The sequence below is a fragment of the Dama dama genome, chromosome 15 (assembly GCF_033118175.1).
Source record: "Dama dama isolate Ldn47 chromosome 15, ASM3311817v1, whole genome shotgun sequence".
NCBI classification, from domain to species: Eukaryota; Metazoa; Chordata; class Mammalia; order Artiodactyla; family Cervidae; genus Dama; species Dama dama.
In genome coordinates, this window is record NC_083695.1 from 62184913 (window position 1) to 62209655 (window position 24743).

Consider the following 24743-nt stretch of genomic DNA (forward strand, 5'->3'; position numbering starts at 1 on the left):
TTGTCATTTGTGGAGAATGTGAAGGGACCCCAAGGATGTCATGCTAAGTGAAATAAATCAGAGGAAGAGAATTACCTTGTGGTTTCACTTATATGTGGGATTTAAATCACACAAAACAAAACAAAACAAAATGAAGCTCATAGATGCAGAGAACAGTTTGGTGGTTGCCAGAGGCCAGTGAGGGGTGGGAGGGGAATGAGTGAAGGGGTCAAAATGTACAAATTTACAGTTATAAAATAATGAAGTCACGAGGATATTTTTTCTATATATGTATATATACATATTTATATATAAAATGGTAGTCAACATGTTATCATTAATAACACCGTATTTCATTTTTAAAAGTTGCTAAGAGAAGAGATCTTAAAAGTCCTTATTACAAGAAAAAAAATTGTGTATGTGTGGTAATGGATGCTAACTGGACTTGTTCTGGTGATTGTTTCATAATAGATACAAATATTGAATTGTTGTACACCTGAAACTAATATATGTCAATTATACTTCAATATTTAAAGGTAATGTAATGTCACAAAGAATGGAACAGCAAAGCATTTTAAAAACTTATAATAACTGTATGCTTTATACAAAAAGGCAGTTTAAGTATGTCGTGTAAAATTGAGGACTTGTCAAAGTTTCTAGAGTTCACATCCTGGGGATATTCACATGTAACTTATGATACAAGCTTTTAGTTAAATGGAAGAAGAATAAACAAAAAGTGTGTTTTAAAAACAGTAAATAATTCTAGTGAATTTAGAATCTTTTTTCTGAGTATATAAGGAATTTTTAGTTGAATAATTTGAGAATAAAGTTATCTTTTGCAAACTACAGGGAAGACATTCTGCAAACAATAGAAAGATGGCTGAGTGACATGGTCCCTATTTTTAAGGAGCTGACTATTTAGAGAAGATGGACATATATACAGTTGACATCATTGCAATGCAGAGCATGCCAACGTACTTTTCTCATACTTGATCCAACCTCTCCTGCCCCCATGCCTAGCATGTTCCTGGCAAGTTCACAGGCATGCAGTAGCTGCTTGGAAAGAATAAGCACTGTATAGAGATATAAATAAAGTGCTTTGGGGGGTTGACTGGGACCAAGGAGTGGTAAAAAGATCAGACTTCCTTTTGGACTTCCAAAGATGATAGCATATAAATGGATAAAGTTGGCCTTGTACTTAATCATGGTATCAACCACACTATTATTTAATTCCTTGTTTATATTATTTTCCCCCATGAGGCTCCAAGCTCCCCACGGGAGGTACCATATTTGTATTTTTTGCTAGTATCCTACATGGTGCACTGTGTAGTAAATACTCAGTAAGTGTTTGTTGGAAGAATGAGGGTCATCTGATAAAGAGAGTTAAGAATTTTTCTTTCCAGTTACAAGTTAACAGCAACAGCAACCTGCTCAAACAAAATAAGGGAATTTGTTCATTTATTAAATGAAATATTCTCAGGGCTTCAAGTACGGCTGGATCTAGGAATCTGACCAATAGCCTCAGGAATCTATTTTCATCTTTCATTTGTGCTGGCTTCGTTCTCAAGCAGGCTTTCCTGATATTGTGGCAAAGGTGGCTGTTGATAGCTCCAGGCTCATATCTTTGAAGTTTATGATTCTGATGAAAAGATTGTGTCTTTTTTCCTAACAGTTTCAGCAGAAGACTCAAGGAGACTTCTGGTTGGCCTGACTTGGCTCCTATACCCATCTTTGAACAAATCACTGAGGCCAGGCCTAAAGGTGGCGGGTATGGGTGCAACTTCATGTAATCTGTATAGATTGAGGTGGAGGAAAGGCAGTTCAGCTAAGAAATGTTGGACAGGCAAAGGGAAACAAGCACGTGTGCACAGCGCAAGGAGCAGACGGAACAACACCACAGAGACAGGAGGAATAGGCCGAGCAGAGGAAATGGTATGAAATGTAGTAGGATTGGAATGTCAGACAGATGAGTAGTGGGAAAGAGTCAAAATTAATGCTGGAGATGTAAATTTAGATCAGATGGTACCAGGACTGAGGGCCAGAAAAAAGAGGTGGAGAGTTTGTTCTGTAGACACTTGTGCTGCAGTTTGAGGTGGGTATAATCCAGGATGTGTTTAGGGCTTCTCCGGAAGCCACCTTCAAGTGTCTCCTTTTTTCCGAGTCTCTCCTAAACAAAGTTATGGTGAAACCATGCCAGGCAGAACAGGAGTTTCTTCTGCTCTTACTTCACATCCTCAGGGAGGATGCTATCAATACACCTATTAATCACATAGATAAATCTACATATGTATATGAATTGGGCAATTTAAATAGGAAAAATGATATTTTATTCCTAATGAGGAGTCAGAGAAGCCTTCAGAAAACAGGAAATAGGTGAGCTATCCTTTTAGGACAGGTTTGCATTTGAAGGACAAACCCTTCTTAAGGCTACTACAGGTTCTTCCTGATCCAGCCTTGGACTCCTTCCTTCCATGGAGTTAGGAACTGAGACTTAGAGACTCCTCCCTCTGGATTTCTGTGCTCTGCTTCCTGGAACGCAGATAGCAGTACTAATAGTGGATATAGAAGCAGCAGGTGGCCGCAGTAATCCACTTCTGTTGAACCCTTAACTACATACTGAGTACCACGTTAAGGTCTTAGATATAGTCTGCAGGTTCATCCTGATGACAATTTTATGGGGTAAATATTATTATTCCCCTTATACTGGAACAGAAATGGAATCTCCAAGAGGGTAGATCACTTGCCTCAGAGACCTGCACAGAGTAACAGTGGAACTGGGAGTTGAAAAGAGGTCCACTCCGAGGCCCATGCTCCTCACCACTGTGCCATGCCATCTCCTGCTGGCTCCGAGTTGTGAGTTCCAAATGGGTCAGAGCTCCAGCCTCAGGTGCAGTTACAGAGGTGGTGACTTAGAGTACTGGACAGGTACTACAGAAGTGATGCTTCCTGACTCGAGGCTCAGGGGCCCAGAAAGGGACACTGAATCCCAGGGAAAGCTCTCAACTTAAGTGCATTTGAGAATGCAGATTCGTGGTCTGAAGATCTAGAGAGTCTGGTTTCTAGGTCTGAGTGGGGCCTTGTAATCTGTATTTGAATAAACAGCCTAAAGATTCTGATGCAGATGTGCCATGTTGTGAGGAGTGCTGCCTAGGCAGGGACGTGTGTATGTGTGTTGTTGCCTGCATGTGCATGCCAATTACCCTAGTTCAAGGGTTGTTCTAATAAAACTCTGTAGAGGGTGGATAAAGATATGCATCGCACACAACCCACTTCAGAGGAGCTTTTCTACTTAGACTTCATGGCCTTCTTTAGACTTTACCATTTGAACCTGGACTTTGCAGTGAGGGTGACCAGATACCCACTACAAAGGATCATCTTTCTATGAAAACTTCTGTTCAGGATATTCAAAAAAACTTTTTGGCAGGAAGTCATCGGTCCCCCTTTTCTGGACCTGGGAACAGCAGTAGGAAGTGTTCAGGCCTTTTCCCAAATATAATCTCTGGCCATTTGAAGGCTGAGAATCCTCTCTGCCCACGGCCTCCTGGGACTCTGAGTGGCCTGCCTGCCGGTCAGGGGCACCGAACATCCCCACACTGGGGATGTGGGAAAGATGGTCTCTGCCCTGGAGGTCTGGGTGGGGGTGTGGGGGGAGACAGAAGAGACCCATGTGAAAGAGTCAGGCACACAAATATAACAAAAATAAGCCAGAGGCAAACGCATGCGGCTGTGAGAATCCAAGTGCAGACGTGACGCTGGACTCAAGGTCCAACATCCAGTGAAAGAGAAGCCGGAGGAGTCTGTGTGTGAGATGCTAGGTGAGCCGTCGGAGCGGCCTTCCCAGGGAGGTCACACGCACTCACACGTGACTCCCCTCGAGCACCTGGAGTGAGCTGTGCTGCTGGTGAGTGCAGCAGCCCCCAAGTCAGCCTTTTGGGGAACACAGTGCTGATGGCACAAGGGGTCTGGGGCTCCACCTAGCACAGAGCGTGTGGACCCTGCCCCTGTGGGAAGTCAGGGCGAGCCTCCCCAAGGTAGTGAGGCCTTCATCAGATTCCTGAACACAGCCCTGCCCCTGACTTTAGGGGAGTCGGGATGAAGTACAAAGAGAGGCCCTCAGACCCCAGCCCGTGGCCTGCCCACCTCCTCCTTCCACCCTGGCTCGTATGCCTGTATCATGTGGATACCTCAGGCCCCAAGTGTAAACTCCGTCCATATACTACCCACCCTTGGCCAGCCTTCAGGCCTATTGTTGTGACTGACCCTCAGGAGGACTGATCCAGATATCAGGCCCTTGCCATCCTAGAAGTGGGGTGCTTGAACAGGGCATTGGGAATACTGGTCTACAGGGGTGAGTGATCTGGTGGTGGGCTGACATGTTCCCTCTTGCCCACAGGCTTCTTATTCTTGGAGGGAAGTGGGGGACACAGCTGAATGAGGGCCAACGTGGGCCTCTATAGCCTGGGGCATGGGTAGGGTGCCTGGCTACAGGCCTAAGTATGGTTCTGCCTAAATGATGTGTCAATGTTAGCTAAAGCAGAGGTGGAGGGCTGGGAACAGGGTACCTTCCCATAGAAGGAACAACCAGTACAAGCTCCATAAGATGCGAAAAGCCTGGTTCACCTCCCTAAGAGGAGGGGTGTGGGGAGAGCCAAGGTGAGACTGGAGAACAGACAGGGGCCTCCAGGGCCAAGGTAAGGACTCAGCTTTACAAAGGACATAGTCAAGGCGTGGTGGACCAGGGAAAGGTCACGTTGAATGGAGCAAGAACGTTCCTCTCAAACTGAGCTTATATGATGCCAGTAAGGTGTTTGATGTAGAGAGAGAGAGAGCAACTTGTTCAGTCCGCGGGCCTCAGAGTACTGAGAAAGGCCTGAGAAGGAAGGAAAAGAAAAGAGTTATGGAGGAGCTGTAGCCCTGTAGAAAGGGGTCAGGATTGTCAGGGTAAGCACAGAGCCTCTGGGAGGAACACTGAAGGAATGGGACTAGGGCCCAGATTCTCTGTCTATGCTGTGCTGACCATTGCAGTGAGGCAAAATAATCTGACACATATAACACCTTTCTGCTTTAGGACTGTTCCCTGTGTTTGAGTCGTAGTACTATACACGTGCAATTCGTGTTTTTCTGTGTGGTTTGCTGAAAGGCTTTATGGATTGGCAACACATTCCTTCATCCACTTAGTAAATATGACCATGTTTATGCTGTGGTCTACATTTTACAGTCATCACTGAATCCTTGTTTTCTTTTTGTGTCATTTTAGAATTTGCGTTTTTTAGAATCAGTGGCGGCACTCTTGTTACTTAATGCTTGTGGAATTATTAGTACATTAGGCCACAGTAAGAATTGTTCCCAAAGTCTGTAGGCAGATATTATGTATGTGTGTGTGTATCTGTGTGTGCATGTGTTTATGATAGCAGTGCTTACATAATCTCAATAACCAAGCCCTAGGGACTCACACTTGGAGATGGAACAGTTGGTTTAAATTAGGTTTCCATGTGAAATATGGTATCACTATTTTTTTCCTAGCATTGTGGGAAAGTATATGGAAAATAATTTGACTGATAGGAAATAAATCTGGATGTGTGGTCAGGACTGAGGCACAAACCTCATGACGGTCAGTGCCTGCTCTCTGAAGCAGGTCTCTCCAGGGGGAGATGTGTTAACCCTTTCAGGTCACAGCATTGACAAGTCACTGTGTGGTACCAAAATAGACGGAAAGAACAGTGACTTTGCAGAAACACTGATTTTCCATCCATTTCAACAGGAAAGGCGCTAAAGCCATACAAACAATATAGCCAGAGGCCTCAAGAATTAATGCATTGGGTGTCTTTGAAGAACAACTTTAAATTTTTAAGTATTTCATCTTTATTTTAAGGAGATGGTTTTGAATTTCTAGCTCAAAGCGTCAATGACATTGTGATTCTGAGTGTTTTCTGATGACTTCTTTTGGCAGGATTGGTATTGCTCAGTCACTCAGTCATGTCTAACTCTTTTTGACCTCATGGTCTGCATCACGCCAGGCTTCTCTGACCTTCACTATCTCCCAGAGTTTGCTCAAACTCACATCCCTTGCGTTGATGATGCCATCCAACCATCTCATCCTCTGTCACCCCCTTCTCCTCCTGGCTGCAATCTTTCCCAGCATCAGGGTCTTTGAGTCAGCTCTTCACATTAGGTAGATAGGGTTTATCAAAAGTTGATCACACCAACAGAAGAATTGGCTGAAAACTTTAACGACATTCAAGTCTCTATTGGCAATATAATGGCTTGGTCTAGACAGCCAGAGTTCCACAAAGTGACTGGTAACTGGGTAAGCAGTTGAAGGGACAAGGCCGAGAAGCAGTGAGCCAGGGATTGCTCACAGCTGCAGGAGAGGGGTTGGCTTTGGGAATCCCAGAGGAGTCCCAGGAGACCAAACAAAAGGTTCTCTCTTTCCCAAGAGGATCTTCATTCTTTGCAGGATGGTCTGGACTCTGGCTCATCCCAGGGGTCTGATTCCAGATCTGTTCCCTGACGTCTCATGAGAGCTCAGCTAAGTCTGAGCAGGTGGAGAGTGGTGGTGCCTGCTGAAAGCCCATTGGGCTGGGGCTGGGCTCAGGGCTAGAAGGTGGCCCATCACTTTTTGCTTCAGCCAATTTCAGAAAAGAAGAGACAGATTATTATTGCAGTGCTCCTGACTGGTACCAGATTATAACCCTGTGCTAGCATGGAATCTCTCTGTTGCTGTCTCCTACTTGTTTGTGTATAGGGAAAGGAAAGGTGTGTTCAGCACTGATCTTTTCTGTTCTGCTTTTTTCATTTTCTAAATCATGTTTTGATACTCTTCTTGGTATCTTCTCCTTTGATTCCATCTCTGTCTTCAAGTATGCATCTCTTATTGAGTGCTTAGAAGGACCTACCAGTGCCAAGTTTACCAAAACTAGCTTCCCTTCATCAGAGGAAAAAGCACCAGCCTGGGAGTCCTAGTTTTGACATCCATAAGAATTGTGACGTTGGCAAGTCAATTTCTCCCACGAGCCTTGAATTCTTGATCTGGAAGAAAGAGGTTGGGCCGCCCTCTGTGGTTGCTGCCAGCACTAAATGCCATTCATTCCTCTCATTTTATTTGGAGGAAAGGAGGCAGAGAAGTGTTCCCTTAGACCTTGAACTTTTCCCCCTGTAACGTTCTCTGTTCAGGCTTCACTCTCACTCAAGCCAGAGAAATGAGTTGCTCCTCAGGTTTTGGCACTGTTGCTGAACCAAGTAAAACTCGTGGGCCATGGCAGGGGTGGGGGTGGGGGATCAAGGTCAAGACCAAGGCTTTGATCTACTAACAACTTAACTTATCAGCCCAGACCTTAAGCAGGATGGAGAAAGTAACTTAAGTGAACATTAGTATCAAGGCACCAAAGTATAGGTAGCAGCAAAATAATCTTAGAGATTAAGCAAAGGATTTTGAGGCTGCATACCATAAAGCAGGGACTTTAATAGTAGATTATTATTAAGTATTATACTCCAGTTACACTGGTCATAGCAAACACCCTCTTCCAACAACACAAGAGAAGACTCTACACATGGACATCACCAAATGGTCAATACTGAAATTGGATTGATTATATTCTTTGCAGCCAAAGATGGAGAAGCTCTATACAGTCAGCAAAAACAAGACCAGGAGCTGACTGTGGCTCAGATTATGAACTCCTTATTGCCAAATTCAGACTTAAGTTGAAGAAAGTAGGGAAAACCACTAGGCCATTCAGGTATGACCTAAATCAAATCCCTTATGATTATACAGTAGAATTGACAAATATATTCAAAGGATTAGATCTGATAGACAGAGTGCCTGAAGAACTATGGACGGAAGTTCATGACATTGTATAGGAGGCAGTGATCAAGATCATCCCAAAGAAAAATAAGTGCAAAAAGGCAAAGTGGTTGTCTGAGGAGGCCTTACAAATAGCTGAGAAAAGAAGAGAAGTTAGAGGCAAAGGAGAATGCAGAGTTCCCAAGAACAGCAAGGAGAGATAAGAAAGCCTACCTCAGTGATCAATGCAAAGAAATAGAGGAAAACAATAGAATGGGAAAGACTAGAGATCTCTTCAAGAGAATTAGAGATACTGAAGGGAACACTTCATGCAAAGATGGGCTCAATAAAGGACAGAAATGGTATGGACCTAACTGAAGCAGAAGATATTAAAAGAAGTGGCAAGAATACACAGAAGAACTGTACGAAAAAGATCTTCATGACACAGATAACCACAATGGTGTGATCACTCACCTAGAGCCAGACCTCCTGGAATGTGATGTCAAGAGGGCCTTAGGAAGCATCACTATGAACAAAGCTAGTGGAGGTGATGGAATTCCAGTTGAGCTATTTCAAATCCTAAAAGATGATGCTATGAAAGTGCTGCACTCGATATGCCAGCAAATTTGGAAAACTCAACAGTGGCCACAGGACTAGAAAAGGTCAGTTTTCATTCCAATCCCAAAGAAAGGCAATACCAAAGAATGTTCGAACTACTGTACAATTGCTCACATGCTAGCAAAGTAATGCTCAAAATTCTCCAAGCCAGGTTTCAACAGTCCGTGAACCGTGACATTTCAGATGTTCAAGCTGGGTTTAGAAAAGGCAGAGGAAACAGAGATCAAATTGCCAACATCCGTTGGATCATCGAAAAAGCAGGAGAGTTCCAGAAAAACATCTATTTCTGCTTTATTGATTACACCAAAGCATTTGACTGTGTGGATCACAACAAACTGTGGAAAATTCTTAAAGAGATGGGAATACCAGACCACCTTACCTGTCTCCTGAGAAATCTGTATGCGGGTCAAAAAGCAACAGTTAGAACTAGACATGGAACAGCAGACTGGTTCCAACTCAGGAAAGGAGTACGTCAAGGCTGTATATTGTCACCTTGCTTATTTAACTTATATGCAAAGTACATCATATGAAAGGCTGGGCTGGATGAAGCACAAGCTGGAATGAAGATTGCTGGGAGAAATATTAATAACCTCAGATATGCAGATGGCACCACCCTTATGGCAGAAAGTGAAGAAAAACTAAAGAGCCTCTTGATGAAAGTGTAAGAGGAGAATTAAAAAGTTGGCTTAAAGCTCAACATTCAGAAAACTAAGATCATGGAATCTGGTCCTATCACTTCATGGCAAATAGATGGGGAAATAATGGAAACAGTGAGAGACTTTATTTTCTTGGGCTCCAAAATCACTGCAGATGGTGACTGCAGCCATGAAATTAAAAGACTCTTGTTCCTTGGAAGAAAAGCTATGACCAACCTAGACAGCATATTAAAAAGCAGAGACTACTTTGCCGACAAATATCCATCTAGTCAAAGCTATGGTTTTTCCAGTAGTTGTGTATGGACATGAGAGTCGAACTCTAAAGAAAGCTGAGTGCAGAAGAATTGATGCTTTTGAACTGAGTTGTTGGAGAAGACTCTTGAGAGTCTCTTGAACTGCAAGGAGATCAAACCAGTCAATCCTAGATGAAATCATTCCTGAATATTCACTGGAAGGACTGATGCTGAAGCTGAAAGTCCAATACTTTGGCCACCTGATTCGAAGAACTGACTCATTAGAAAAGATTCTGATGCTGGGAAAGATTGAAGGTGGGAGGAGAAAGGGACGCCAGAGGATGAAATGGTTGGATGGCATCACTGACTGGATGGACATGAGTGTGAGTAAGCTCTGGGAGTTGGTGATGGACAGGGAAGCTTGGCGTGCTGCAGTCCATAGGATCGCAAAGACTCAGACAGAGCTACTGAACTGAACTGAACTGATACACTGGTCTGTATAGTAGAAAGGCAAATCACATTAGGCTAAATTTAAGCCTAGAGGAGAATAGTATCTACATTAAGTGTTTAGTGAGTAGTCAATAGTAACACCTCAGGGACACACATTTCATTTTTCATGTGTATGTGCTCAGTTGTGTTCATCCCTTTGCTACCCCATAGACTGTAACCTGCCAGGCTCCTCTCTTGGTGTGATTTTTCAGGCAAGAATACTGGAGTGAATTACCATTTCCTCAGGGGATGTTCCCATAACCTGCGTCTCCTGCATCTCCTGGTTGGCTAAGATGGATTCTTTACCTCTCAGCCACCAGGGGCACATACCTCAGTTCAGTTTCAGGCTTTGCTACCTATTGGTTGGGAACTTTGAGCAAGTCTTTTAGGCTCTCTGTCCTTCAGTTTCCTCATCTATAAAATGAGCGTAATTATGGTTCCTGACTCAGGATTGTTGTAAGAGATCCATGAGTTAACATATATGAAGTGCTTAGAACAGTAACATAAGTGCTATGTTGGTTCTATTATTTAGTCATTTGAGGAACATAATAGATAATGCATTTGTGTAAGATAGTTCAAAAAGTTTTTTGTGTTTTTTCATTTAATATTATGCATTGTACTCTTTGACAAATGGACTTTTGTTCATGTGCTAAGTGCATTGATTGCATTTATTCTTGCTCCATCAGTCAAATACACTTAAATCATCATTACCTTTAGGCCTTGTTTTCCTATGGTCTCATGGAATCTTATAGATGAAAAGGGATTATATGAATTACCTTTCAGCCTCATTTTAAAGGTGAAGATTAACAGAGAGGTTAATCCCATTGCAAAGCAATGATGGAGCTAGAGCTTCAATTCAGTCTCTTGACAGGGTCCTTCATTTCCTAATACTAAACTGACTTAAAAACAACAACAACAATATTTTTCTCATGAGAAAATATATGTCAAGCTTCCCCGGCTTGGTTTCAGTGGATGCCCCTCTCTGCATTCTACAGGTGAGCTCCTGGGTGACGTGGCTGATCCTCGCGGCGGGCTCCATGGAAGAGAAGCGGGAAGTCTTCTCGTACTTGGTTCACGTGGCCAAATGCTGCTGGAACATGGGCAACTACAATGCCGTCATGGAGTTCTTGGCCGGCCTCAGGTATGGGCAGTGGAATATAGTTATCTGGGGTTTCCTCTTAATAGCTGAATAGCACTGAATTAATTGTCTGGGTAACCATATTTACCCCAACTAGGCAATTGGTACTGATCTTTGGGGGGAAATATATTACCCTCTGTTAGTGCCACAATCCCTGTTCCTCAGAGGTGCTGCAGAATTAAGCAGGCATGATCCTACTGCACTGTGTCTGCCTTGATCCCATGCTCTTGGGCAGGCTGAGTGTCTGATTGCTTAACTCATTCAATGCCATCACTGACCTCCTTTTCCCCTTCCTGGCCTGTGCGCCCCACTGTTACCTATCTCTTCCCAGATCTACCTTACAAATTACCCAGCACTGTAAGCTGCCAACCACTGACTGCCCTCACCAATAACAGTGGCTTATGTTGATAATAAGCACTGAATAATCTTAGCTGTCATTTTTATTGAACACTTACTACATGTCAAGAATTGAACTAAGCATGTTCTGTTTATTAAAACTTTCAATTGTTGGAACAATTTTTTGAGGTAGATACTATTATTATTTCCATACCGGATGAAAGAAGAAATGTCTAAGATAAGAAGAAATGAAATCACTCACACAAGGTCACCTGGTGTGGCCAGAATGTGAATGCAGGCCACCTTGATTTCAGAGCCTGTGCCCTTAACTTCAGTGATATCTTCCTCTTACACCTTCTCTGTCAAGCTAATAATAAGATCAGCATTCTGTCATTAAAGCCTCCGGCTGTATTCCCTTTAAGCGTCAGTTACCTTGCTAAAATAGCTGTTCCTCACTCTTGTGGGTGGCAGTGTGGTATGAGGAAGAAGAGGATAAATGGTGGAATTAGAATAACAGGGAATCAAATCCTGGCTCCCCTGTGGAACAGCTGTGTAATCTAGTTACTTGACCTCATTGAGCTTCAGTTTCTTTATCTGCAAATGGGGGCAATAATAAAAAGCACCTACCCCTTTGCATAGGATTTAATGAGACAATGTAAAGTGTTGAGTATGTGTGTCTGGCATGTAGTAAGGCTCAAGAAGAGAACTTGTCATTGCTGTTGTTGTTGTTGTCTAAGATTTGTCTTCCCAACGAAGATCTATAAATAGATCTTGCTTCATAACATTTCAAGGTTTTTCTTTGATTCTCCAGGCCCGACATAGGGGTTCAGGATTGGGGGTGGAGAGGAAAATTCTTAGTTGGAAATTTTTTCGTCCTTTTGAACTTTCTCAACTAAGAATAAACTCACATGATCATGTCGTTGGCATTTAAAATGGTCATACAAATGCACTAAGCATGGCTTGAAAGAAGGAAAAATAGAAAAGTACTGGGTGAAGAAAAGGCTATATCCAGATGATTTGATTCTCTTTGTGATACATTTTCTACAAAGAATCTGTGCTACTTTTCTTTTTAAATATTTATTTATTTATTTGGCTGCACAAGATCTTAGTTGTAGCATCCAGGATCTTTCATTGTGGTTTGCCAGCTTCTCTCTAGTTGCAATATGCAGGCTTAGTTGCCCCACAGTATGTGGAATCTTAGTTGCCCAAGCAGGGATCAAACCCACATCCTCTGCATTGGAAGGCAGATTCTTAACTGCTGGACCACCAGGGAAGTCCCTGCATTATTTTCTTGTAAAAAAAATAGAGATCATATTATGATAAATTAGTCCTGTTTTAATGGTGCTTGGGCTTCCCTGGTGGCTCAGGGGTAAAGAATCCACCTGCAATGCAGGAGATGCAAGAGATCCCCGGGTGTGGGAGATCCCCTGGAAGAGGAGATGACAACCCACTCTAGTGGGAAAATCCCATGGATGAAAGAACCTGGTAGACTACAGACCTCCTGGTGGGCTAGGGTTGCAAAGAGTCGGACACGACTGAGCAACTAAGGACACACATACAATGGTGCTGATCCTTCCATGTTTGACTAGCAAACTGGTGCTGACTGTTGTCTGGGGACCTCGCTTCCTCTCTTCTGGATGTCACCATCCTCACAGCATGGCAGCTGGCTCCCTCCAAAGTGAACAATCCAAAAGAACAAGGCAGGGACTTCTCTGGTGGTCCAGGGGTTAAGAACCTGCCTGCCAAGGCAGGGGACGTGGGTTTGATCCTTGGTCTGGGAACTAAGATCCTGCATGCCAGCGGGCAGCTGAGCCCATGCACCACATCTATTGAATCCTTGTACTCTGGAGCCCGTGCACCACAACTACTGAACCCCTGAATCCCAATTACTGAAACCCATTGCCTAGAGCCTGTGCTCTGCAACAAGATAAACCACTGCAATGAGAAGCCTGCACACCACAACTAGGGAGTAGCCTCCGCTCGCCACAACTAGAGAAAGCCTGCACACAGCAATAAAGACCCCGTGCTGCCAAAAATAAATAAATAGATAAATAAATAAATGGAAAGAGCAAGGCAGAAGCTGCAGTGCTTTTTATGTCCTGGCCTCAGGAGTCACACACTGTCCACTTCTGCCATGTTGTACTGATTATGTAGGACCAGCCCTGACTCACTGTGAGTGGGACCACACTGCAGCAGGAAGTGTGGATCTTTGGAGGCCATCTTGGAGGTTGGCTGCCACGTACCATGTATTAGAGAGTGCCTTGATGCAAAGCATAGCCTCATAATGCCCAATGGAGGCCTTGGGGAAATGTGACTTTTAGACCCAACTTAATTTGAATTCAAAATCCAAGAAGTCCATGTGAAAGTGAAAGTTGCTCAGTCAATTGTCTGACTCTTTGCAACCCCATGGGCTATAGTCCATGGGATTCTCAATGCCAAAATACTGGAGTAGGTAGACTTTCCCTTCTCCAGGAGATCTTCCCAATGCAGGGATTGAACCCAGGTCTCCTGCCTTGCAGGCAGATTCTTTACCAGCTGAGCCATAGTGGAAGTCTATAGAGCCAGGTAATTCTTTCTGAGGTGAGAAATAATGTCAAAGCAGCTAAATCTTAACCATTGATTCCTGGCCACCCCAGACCCACTGCTACCTAGTTTCACACTCCTATATTTGGCTTAAGGCTGAATTAGTCTTTACAAGTAGATGGGTAAAACTACCAGGTTTAATAGTTCGTCAGCCAGAACAGTAGATACAGGAGGTAAGTTGCTGGATGTCCTTATGATGGAATGATAGTGGAGGAAGAGCTCACATGTGCACTTTCAAGTTTGAAAGCATTTAGATTACAAGTAATTGAACTGCATCAAGATAACTGATTTTTTTTTTTTATTTTTAAAACAATTAGAGGGGAAGGGGGCACAATCTTATTGTTAAGTGACTGCTTTTCTGTCACCTTTGTACATTTTGCTTTCTCGAACTAAATTCTCAGCTGTTTACAGGAAATGAGTAGAAGTACAAAGATTTACATGCAGCAATATTTACTCAATTTTAATGTCAATATAAAATAACCCAAATGTCAATGACACCTTGGTTTTAAAATAATAAAATAAAATAAATCAAATGAACAATAATAGAACAATGAAGGAAATAACATGATGCATCCACACAGTGGAATATTATTTAATCCCCAAAAACAATGTTTATAATAATTTTAATATCATAGGACTTCAAGTAACATACAATATATAAAACTACCTGGGAACAAAGCTGTCCATACTTAATAACCTCAGCAATATTTATACAACAAAATGTATAAAATATTTGGACCAGACAGACACAAATAGGATAAGTACTGGAAGGAAATATACCTACTGTTGTCTGTGGTTGGAAGAACTGTGAGTGGATTTTCTATATTTTTGGTATTTTTGAGATTGTCTACAATGGGCATACCTTTTTAATCATGAAAAGAAATAAAGTTTCTTTTTAAAAAGTGTCAGTCTTCAGTCTAACAAAAAACCATTGCTCTTTGCTAATATTTGTCTCTTGCCCCACCCACATATCATGAATCATGAAAAAAAGGATGATCAGATAATGAGAACCAAGTCTCATTCATGTGTTCACTTCATTTATTTAAACCTCCATTCCATGCCCCCAAATGGGTTCTCACCACCTTATAAGGAACTGGTTGTAGGACAAGTTGAACCCAGTGGGGGGAAATCAGGAGACAGTTTTATTTTTCTGACCTCACTGTCTTTCAAACCAGCCAATTGGCTCTTCTTCCGCTGAATTCTGGAATGTACCTTGGGCCCCCTGTGTCTTTCCCCATCACTCGTGTGGTTAATAAGCCGTCTCCTTCACCTATGCCCTTGAGCGCTAGTGAACCCCAGAATCATATGGCAGTGCCATAAAAGCAGGTCGCCTACAGCGTGACACCATTTGTATAAAGTTTAAAAATGCACAAACAATTGTACAAACTGCTTAGCAATATCTGCCCGAGTTGAGAAAGTATGAGGAATTGTCAGGGAAGGAGTGCAGTAAAATTGCAGTCGTGGTCCCTTGTGAGGAAGGGAGGGGGGTGTGTTCACAGAGGAGTTCTCTGGGGCCTCAGCCATATTATGAATGCTTTAATTTTTTAAACTGAGAGGTTGATGCATGAGTGTTTGTCATGTTCTACTTCTTGATGTCTTTTGGATGTCTTAGATATTACCTAATGATTTTTTAATTCAGTCTGATATAAATCAGAGCTTCAAGTTTTCATTTAAAGCTTCAATAAAAGGAGTAAAGGGACTCCTCTGATGGTCCAGTGGTTAACACTCCACACTCTACTGCATGGGACATGGGTTCAATCCCTGGTCAGGAAACTGAGATCCTGTATGTCACACTGCTGCTGCTGCTAAGTCGCTTCAGTTGTGTCTGGCTCTTTGTGACTCCATGGACTATATCCTGCCAGCCTCCTCTGTCCATGAGATTCTCCAGGCAAGAATACTGGAGTGGATTGTCATGCCCTCCTCCAGGAGATCTTCCCAACCCAGGGATCAAACCTGTGTCTCTGATGTCTCCTGCACTGGCAGGAAGGTTGGTTCTTTACCACTAGCGCCACCTGGGAAGGTTCTTTACCACTAGTGCCACCTGGGAAGAAAAAAAAAGGAAGAAAAGCTTCACTCTTTCCCCAATTTCACAGCCCTACCAGTCTCAGAAAGCTGCAGTAAAAAAGAAAAAAGAAAAAAAGCTGCAGTAGGTGGGAAGATATAATTTATCTTTTCTCTCCCTCTGTCTCCAGCTCAGGGTTCCTGCAGAAAACATGGGCAGGAGAGAAGAAGGGAGGAGGGGTAAAGGGAGCCAGTCTAACTTGACTGGGGCCGCTGTGGTCCGGCCTTGGTGACCCCACAGAGAGCCATGTGGGGTGTTTTCAGGGTCACTTCCTACTTACCTCCCCTAACTCCCCCCAGTTCCCGTCTGGAAGCAACCCCCTGTACCATCACCTGGAGGGGGTGGTACACCCCCAGCCTGGCCCACCACTCGGTCCTCCCCCACAGCATCTAGTTCTGGAAGGCCTACCGTTACAGACTCTTTCCACTAGGGACCCCTTCTTTGGAGGGAAGCCTTTCAAGATAACTCAAGCCCCGCTGCCTCTCAGGGTCCATTCCAGACTCACAGAAAGCCCCAGCACTTTGCCCACCCAGGCTCTGCAGACGCAAAGCGCGGCCACCGAATCCTTCTCCCTCACATAGCCATCCCGCGGCCCCAGGCAGCCTCTCGTCCTTACACTTTCCCAGGAAGTCACACACCAGGCAGCCCACATGATCAACAAGCTGCCAGGACATGGGCGAGCCTCTCCATGAAGTTCCCCGAAGCCCCTGAACTTGGGGAGATCTCCTCCTTCTCACTTACCATGTCCTGACAGCCATCTGCAAAGAAGTCCCCGCTTAGCTGCTCAGACCCAGTTCTCTGCTGATGGAGGGTGGGAGACCTCTGCAGGAGAACACTTTGAGTCTCCTGGTGACGACACGCTGCCTCACTTTAGAAGATGGAGTTCAATGTCAGCTGTTGTTCTTAGCAGCAATTTAAACATAGGAAGACTCTCATTTAACATCCTATTCTGCAAATGATACTTTAAGATAAGATCCCTCAAGACAGGCCAGTGACTTAATATCAGTTGAAGCAGTTCAATAGAAGAGGCCAAAACAGGCTTTGTGGGCATCACTGCAGCACTGGCCTCATCCAGTTATGTTTAAAAGATCAAGAGGAGTGAATGGAACACATTTTCTGTGAGTGATCCTCCATGAATATTTGTAAAAACCGTATTACCCATCAGGTTTCCCTTTTGGGAAACCAGGAAAACTCAAACTTAAGGTTCAGTGCCCACCTTCCAAAATTAACTCCACCCAATGTGTGTTTTTGTATATATCTCTGTTTAATTTCATGTTTCAATTTATTAAAGTAATATTCACATCATTTGGGGAAGTACGTGGCAATGTGAATCCTAAATAAATATTAAAACAGAAAGAAAACATAAACAAATGAATTTCATACAGAATTTAAGCTGTCTACTGTAAACGATATTATTTCTCCTTTGATCTAAAAACAATGTCCCTGACTTGCCATAGGTCAAGGAAAGTTTTAAAAATGTGGCAGTTTATGGACCAGTCTGACCTGGAGACCATGAGGAGCCTGAAGGACGCCATGGCCCAGCACGAGTCTTCCTGTGAATACAGGAAGGTGGTGACACGAGCGCTGCACATCCCCGGCTGCAAGGTGGTTCCGTTCTGCGGGGTGTTCCTGAAGGAGCTCTGTGAGGTGCTGGACGGAGCCTCTGGCCTCATGAAGCTTTGCCCGAGGTACAATTCACAGGAAGAAACTCTAGAGGTGAGACCTTTCAAAACTCTCATGATCTGGAGAGTCGTTGTTGCCTCCTGGCTTGTCACACACTGAAGCCAGAAGAGAGACACCTCTGAGCCGGGGGCTATCCATTGTCACAGTTGTGCTGACTCACAGTTAGATCCTTGGGGGTTTCCCTGGTGGCTCAGATGGTAAAGAATCTGCCTGCAATGCAGGAGACCTGGGTTCGACTCCTAGATCGGGAAGATCCCCTAGAGAAGGGAATGGCAGCCCACTCCAGTATTGTTGTCTGGAGAACTCCATGGACAGAGGAGCCTGGCAGGCTACAGCCCGTGGGGTCACAAAGAGTCGGACATGACTGAGCAGCTGACAGTTTCACTTTCACTAGAACATTCCAAAGAAAAGAACGCCAACTAGCACTGTTGGAGCTTTATATTAAGTTAGCTTTAATGGGGCAATGTACAAATGGTGCTGTTTTTCTGGGTGTTTTTTCTTAAGGTTGATGGGATTTTCCTCTCTTGTTAGGTGCAAATGGGTGAAGGGGATATAAGAAGTCAGATGAGAGTAGTAACTTTTTGGGGTCAGTGGAAGAAAGAATGAGGGGAAGTCAATGCTGCCTTCTTTTCCTCCACTCTGGGAATTTGGCATGTCCTCTGAGGATGTGCTCTGGGCTCCTGATCATGCTGTCCTCAGCCCATTGCTGCTCATTCCCAACCCCCAGCACGGGAAGAACCACATGAGCTTGGACTCAGAGTATTGGGCAGTGCAGAGAAGAGGCACTGAGAAACAGAATATACAGACACCTCTCTATATGGTGTTTAGAAATGAAAGAAGGGATTGAAAGGTGGGGGACTTTACGGAGAAATTTGAAGAGTCCCATGCCCGGAAGTCCCATACCTAAATCTAGAGTCATTCTCGCCATGGTACCAGCACCCACTGTTGACCTTACACACACACACTCTCCCCCTCTCTCCTTCTCTCTCTCTCTCTTTCTCACCCTCATTCACACCCCTTCTTGGTGACAGTGGGAAGACTCTCCTAAAACTGCAGCCTCTTCCAGGTCCCCTGGGAGCAAAAGAATTACCTGGTATCAGGGAGACTTAGAGCCCCTGACAGGTGCTGGCAGCATTACTGGCTTCTATCTCCCTGGCTTGTGAAAGGGATCATAAAGTGCAAGAAGAGACTTCCCCAGTGGTTCAGCGGTAAAGAATCTGCCTGCAGTGCAGGAGACGCAAGTTCAGCCCCTGGGTTGGGAAGATCCCCTGGAGGAGGAAGTAGCTACCCACTCCAATGTTCTTGCCTGAAAAAATCCCATGAACAAAAGAGCCTGGCAGGCTACAGCCCATGAGTCAAAAAGAGTCAGACACAACTTAATGACTAAATAACAACAACAAAAAAAAAGTGCAAGAAATGAAGGAGAAAGCTTAAAGCAAGCCCCCCAAGCTGTACCCGCACCGGCTCCCTCACATCTGAAAAGTAGGGGACTCCATATCTCATGGCCTAGCCATCCCTCTGACCTCTGATGGGAGATACTTCCCTGATTACAAATACAGACAATAAGAGCTTATAAATCACCAGGAAGCCTCTGTGTTACTGTTAAGGTGTATGGGAAATAAAGCAAAATGTCCCCTTTCCTTGATCATTTCCTTGGGCCCCAGTAATTTTATCTGGTTCCATAGAATAATAGATTTCTGTCATGGTTTTTCTCAATTCTCACTACAGGAATAAAATAACTCTATCCTTCCTCTGTAAAGTGGCTAATCTTCTCCCTAGGGAACCTTGAAATAATATTGCTTTTTGTGTTATAAACTTGAAGTGGAGTGTTGATTCCTAGAGGGACTGAAGTTGTCTTAGTGGAAACAAGAGTAAGTTTTGGTATTTCATGTGGTGAAAGGAAAAAATGTTTTTCCTGGAGGTTGGTTTTCCCCCCAATAAAATAGGCACAAATGCCATTATTTATGATTGTTATGATTTCGTTTCTCTAGCCAAGTAGGTTATTTAGATGTAGTATGTGAAGCTGCGATAACAAATCCTCAATATATTTCTCTGTAGTTTGTAGCCGATTATAGTGGACAAGATAATTTCTTACAACGAGTGGGACAGAATGGCTTAAAGAATTCAGAGAAGGAATCCACTGTCAACAGCATCTTTCAGATCATCAGGAGCTGCAGTCGAAGTCTGGAGACAGAGGAGGAGGACAGCCCCAGTGATGGGAACAGCTCAAGGAAAAATTCCCTGAAAGATAAAGCCCGATGGCAGTAAGTTTTACATGGGATGTTTCACATGGGATTTAAAAATTAGGATTCTCGTTTCTTCTTTTTCCTACTCCAATTTGGTTTCAGTTGTAAATAGCATCCATGTATGTGTTAGTTGCTCAGTCGTGTGCAATTCTTTGCAGCCCCATAGACTGTAGCCCGGCTTCACTGGTAGCTCAGATGCTAAAGCATCTGCCTGCAATGCGGGAGACCGGATTCGATCCCTGTGTCAGGAAGATCCCCTGGAGAAGGATATGGCAACCCACTCCAGTACTTTTGCCTGGAAAATGCCATGGACGGAGGAGCCTGGCAGGCTACAGTCCATGGGGTCGAAGATAGTCACACACGACTGAGCGACTTCACTTGCACTTTCAGACTGTAGCCCACCAGGCTCCACTGTCCATGGAATTTCCCAGGCAAGAATACTGGAGTGGGATGCCATTCCCTTCTCCAATAGTATCCAGAGTATACATTATAAATCAACTATACTTTGATGTGTTTGTGTATGTGTGTTAGTTGCTCACTTGTGTCCGACTCTTTGCAACCCCATGGACTGTAGCCCACAAGACTTCTCTGTTCATGGAATTTTCTAAGCAGGAATACTGGAGTAGGCTGCATTTTCTCCTGCAGGGGATCTTCCCGATCCAGGGATTGAACTGACATCTCCTGTATTTCTTACCCTGGCAGGCTAATTTTGCCACTGTGTCACCTGGGAAGCCCCAATACTTCAATTAAAAAACTAATTTTTTAAAAAGGGTTTATTAGTTACTGGGTAAGTCATGGGGCAAATATTAACCTTTTTCAATCAAATATACTGATTTAGTAGGATTGGCAGAGAAGGCAATGGCAACCCACTCCAGTACTCTTGCCTGGAAAATCCCATGGACAGAGAAGCCTGGTAGGCTGCAGTCCATGGGGTCGCTAAGAGTCGGATACAAATGAGTGACTTCACTTTCACTTTTCACTTTCATGCATTGGAGAAGGAAATGGCAACCCACTCCAGTGTTCTTACCTGGAGAATCCCAGGGATGGGGGAGCCTGGTGGGCTGCCATCTATGGGGTCGCACAGTGTCGGACACAACTGAAGTGACTTAGCAGCAGCAGCAGCAGCAGTAGGATTGGAGTCAGTCATATCCAGAAATCAGCACTGTTGCAGCTCCCCCCAACTTCTGATGATTCTAAGGCAGCTCATCACTGACTGACAAGCATTGCAATGCTTCCAGGATATCACTTTCAGGTGGCATCTGCAGCGTTGTGATTGCCTTGCTGTTCCGATTGCTGTTTATTGACAAGCATTGCAGTCTACCCATGACATGCTTGCTTAACCCAAGACCAAATGAGAAGTTCAGAAATCAATGGTCTTAGGGTAGCCATTGCATCTCTTCAAGGCCATTTACTCATGGTCAAGCCAAACTCAAAGAGGAGTCTGATCCACCTGGAAGAATCCTTGAGCATGACCCAAAAGCAGAACATCTGCTGGCTTTGACATCTTGGCCACAAAAGGTTCTGTTTGTGTGGCATACTCATGAGTCATACCTGGCAGTTGTCTCCCAGTCCTTGTAAGACATCGCTATTTGTTTTGCAAAGTCTTTCCTGGATGACTGTGTATGCATGAACCTACATTGGGAAGAGACAGTGTTTCTGGAAAATAATTCCTTTGGAATTGTAGTGCTGGATCCTCAGGATCAGTTGTGAACACAGAAATGAACACCTTGTGCCTGAATCCCAAGTATTGTTATTAAAGAGATGAACCTATATACCCAGTTTTTCCAAAGCCTTTGAGCTTTTTTCCAAACCTCATCTCCTAGCTCATTCCCCCATAGGGGATCCAGGTGCTCAAAGATGAACCAATATTGCCTTTATCACAATGTCACATCCCTAAAGCTCAAATTTCACAAGTAGCTTCTACCAATTGTTCTTTTTAAGTTGGTTGTGAGTCAAAGATTATTTGAAAGTTTCTCACTAATTTTTGCTGATGTTGGTGCCATCATATATAAATAGAGAGAGGACCATCTACAAATAAGCACAGAGGCCTCTCATAGCCCTTAACTCCTTAATCTACATCTATCTACCTGTCTCTATACACAGGTATCTATGTATATATCTACATCCTCCCACAAAATATTTTGTAGATGCTTATAAGAATAGATATAAATAATTGAAGATATAAAGGGAAAAGGAAAGTAGGATAGGAAAAAATAAAACATACAGAAATGTATACTATATTGTCTTTACAGTGACTAAATTTTGTTTTGAGATAGTGACCATAAAAAAGAGGGAATCAGGAGTCACAGTCTTTGTAAGAAAAATCAAACAGATGTTTGGGAGAAGCACACCTGTTCTTCATACTGAGATCTGGCTGAAATTCCTTCCTTAAATCCTCCAATAAAGGATATGTCATCTCTGAATAGATAAAATTTCATATGATTTTTTTTATAACAACCTTCACTTGGGGCTGTGTGTGTGTGTAGGTGTATATGTTACTTATAGGTGTTAGTCTTTCTAAAAATACTTTTAGGAATGCTTGTGACTAAGCTGGTAAAGAATCTGCCTGCAGTGTGGGAGACCTGGGTTCAATCCCTGGGTTGGGAAGATCACCTGGAGAAGGGAACAGCTACCCACTCCAGTATTCTGGCCTGGAGAATTCCATGGACTGTATAGACCATGGGGTCGCAAAGAGTCGTGGACATGACTTAGTGACTTTCACTTCACTTCCCTTCACTTTTGGTTGAGACTCAGAGACCAGGCCTCTGAGTTTTTCTTTACCATCTTTTTCCTTTTGACTAGGTTTCCTTCAAGTAATAAATTTCATACCTCATACCATCACCTCTTTTGAAATCATTATTTCCAATTCTCTGCTTGTTTCTTTGTCCCCTCCCTAATTGTTTTATCATCTACATTCTACTTTGCATTTTCTAGACTCCACTTGTAAGCACTCTTAGAAGGGGAAAAGAAGCACAAAATTGCAAATATTTCTTTTACAAAACCCAAGAAGTCAGGTTGACATCCTCACGTTGAAATTTATGTACTTCAGTACTGGTAAATTTTCTTACCCCACATGATGGCTATTTTGAAAAGAACCACTGAACACACAAGATGAGGGTGGGGGTGTTTAATAGAATTCACTGAAGCCAGATCAGCAAGCACTGTTTCCGGGACCATTTGCCAGGACTTGGGAATCCATTTCTGATCCGGAGTCCTGCATTAAAATATCCAGTACAGGGTTGTGTGTGAAAAAGGGATTTCCAGATCTCAAAACCCACGGGAACTATGCTTTGTTGTTGATTTTGCTGAAACAAAGACTCTGTAAACAGTAACCTCCAGCCCCTTTCCTATGGCAGCCACCAACCCTGTGAAAATTACATCAGAGAAAGAAGGGATGACCTCATGGTCATTTGGTTCACCCAACCTGTAGGGTGTCTAATAATTCTTCTCAAACATCTCAGCTACTTCTGCCAGAACACCCACTCAAAACATTGACAGAAACCCCAGAAAGATGGTCATAAGAAATTCAGTACCTCAGTAGGAAAGGAACAGGGTTGAAATAATCTCAAAATGTCAGTGAGATCTTAAGGGCATCAACTTATCATCTCCGTGGACAGTTGAGAAAGTGGTGCCTAGAGAGGTGAAGTCACTTCCCTAAGTGGTGCCTAGCAGAGCTGGGTTGTGAGCCTGACCACGTGATCAACTGCAGGGCAGGCTCTTTCCTCCTGCAGTGTTGAAGGCATTTCTTGTCACTGTGGAACCCTCGACTTCTTTTTATTCCTAGTTCCTATAGACTAGGAACATCTAAATTCTAAAAGTAGCCCAGTTACATTTCATATGACCTATAAAGCTCATTAATAATGACTTTTCAAATTGACCAGTATGAAGAATAAATAAGTTTTGCTTGTGTGAGTGTAAGTCATGAAGGCATAAGAGTAGCATATGGCACCATTGTAGGAAAATGGAAGTTAAGAATATTTAGGTGTATAGAGAAGAGTGTTGGGTGATATAGGAGCCACAAGTTCTTATTACCAACATTGTCCACCCTCTCTAAAATACTTCTTAAAAACCATTATTCCACTTGGAGAAGTTGGATATAAGCAGATAACTAGTTCAGGCAGAACCTTAGAAGGGAGGCTGTTTAGGATGATTCGGAACTCAAAGTTTGCAATCACATTGTCTGGGACTGTATGTTGCCCCCACCACTTACTATTTGTGTCACCTGGGTAGGTGACTTAATCTTGCTCTTGTGCTGTGCTTAGTCACTCAGTCGACTCTGATTCTTTGCAACCCCATGGACTGTAGCCCACCAGGGTCCTCTGTCCATGGGATTCTCCAGGCAAGAATACTGGAGTGGGTTGCCATGCCCTCCTCCAGGGGATCTTCCCAACCCAGGGATCAAACCCAGGACTTATGCATTGCAGGCAGATTCTTTACCTTCTGAGCCACCAGGGAAGCCTACTAAGCCTCAATTTTATAATCTGTAAAATGGGAATGATTATAATGCTTTATTTATAAGGTTGTTGTAAGGATTATGTGAGAGGATACATGTAAAATAAGGAATTTTGCATTATAAAGGCATATAAATGGTGGCTATTGTAATTAATGCTTACCATCACAAATAGCAGAGACCTTAAGGTATGGGCACCTGTGGCAACAGTCACTATTTGAGAAGCAGCCCTCAGTCACCCTGCCCTTCTTTATGGGACAACACGGAGTATGCGCTGCTCTCCCATCCCAACAACCTGAGACACTTCCCTGAAAGATGACCCCACAAGGATAGAAATAAGAAAGCTAAAGGTGAGTTCCTTTGCTGTGCGCCTGAAACTATCACAACATTGTTAATCAACTATACTCCGATACAAAATAAAAAGTTTTTTAAAAAGCTAAGCATAAGGAAATAGAGTATCTGAGAAAAGATCATAGATACCAGGACTTGC

At 43.4% G+C, this 24743-nt stretch overlaps 1 protein-coding gene across 3 annotated transcripts in view; it reads left to right on the forward strand.

The window, feature by feature from the left end:
* Positions 1-24743, forward strand: part of PLCE1 (phospholipase C epsilon 1) — a 364525-nt gene that overhangs the window by 252302 nt on the left and 87480 nt on the right. For all 3 annotated transcript variants that reach the window (XM_061162214.1, XM_061162213.1, XM_061162215.1), the window contains 3 exons: positions 10751-10896; positions 17332-17590; positions 19616-19821. In XM_061162214.1, coding sequence (XP_061018197.1) covers positions 10751-10896; positions 17332-17590; positions 19616-19821 — 611 coding nt within the window. The remainder of the gene's footprint in view (positions 1-10750; positions 10897-17331; positions 17591-19615; positions 19822-24743) is intronic.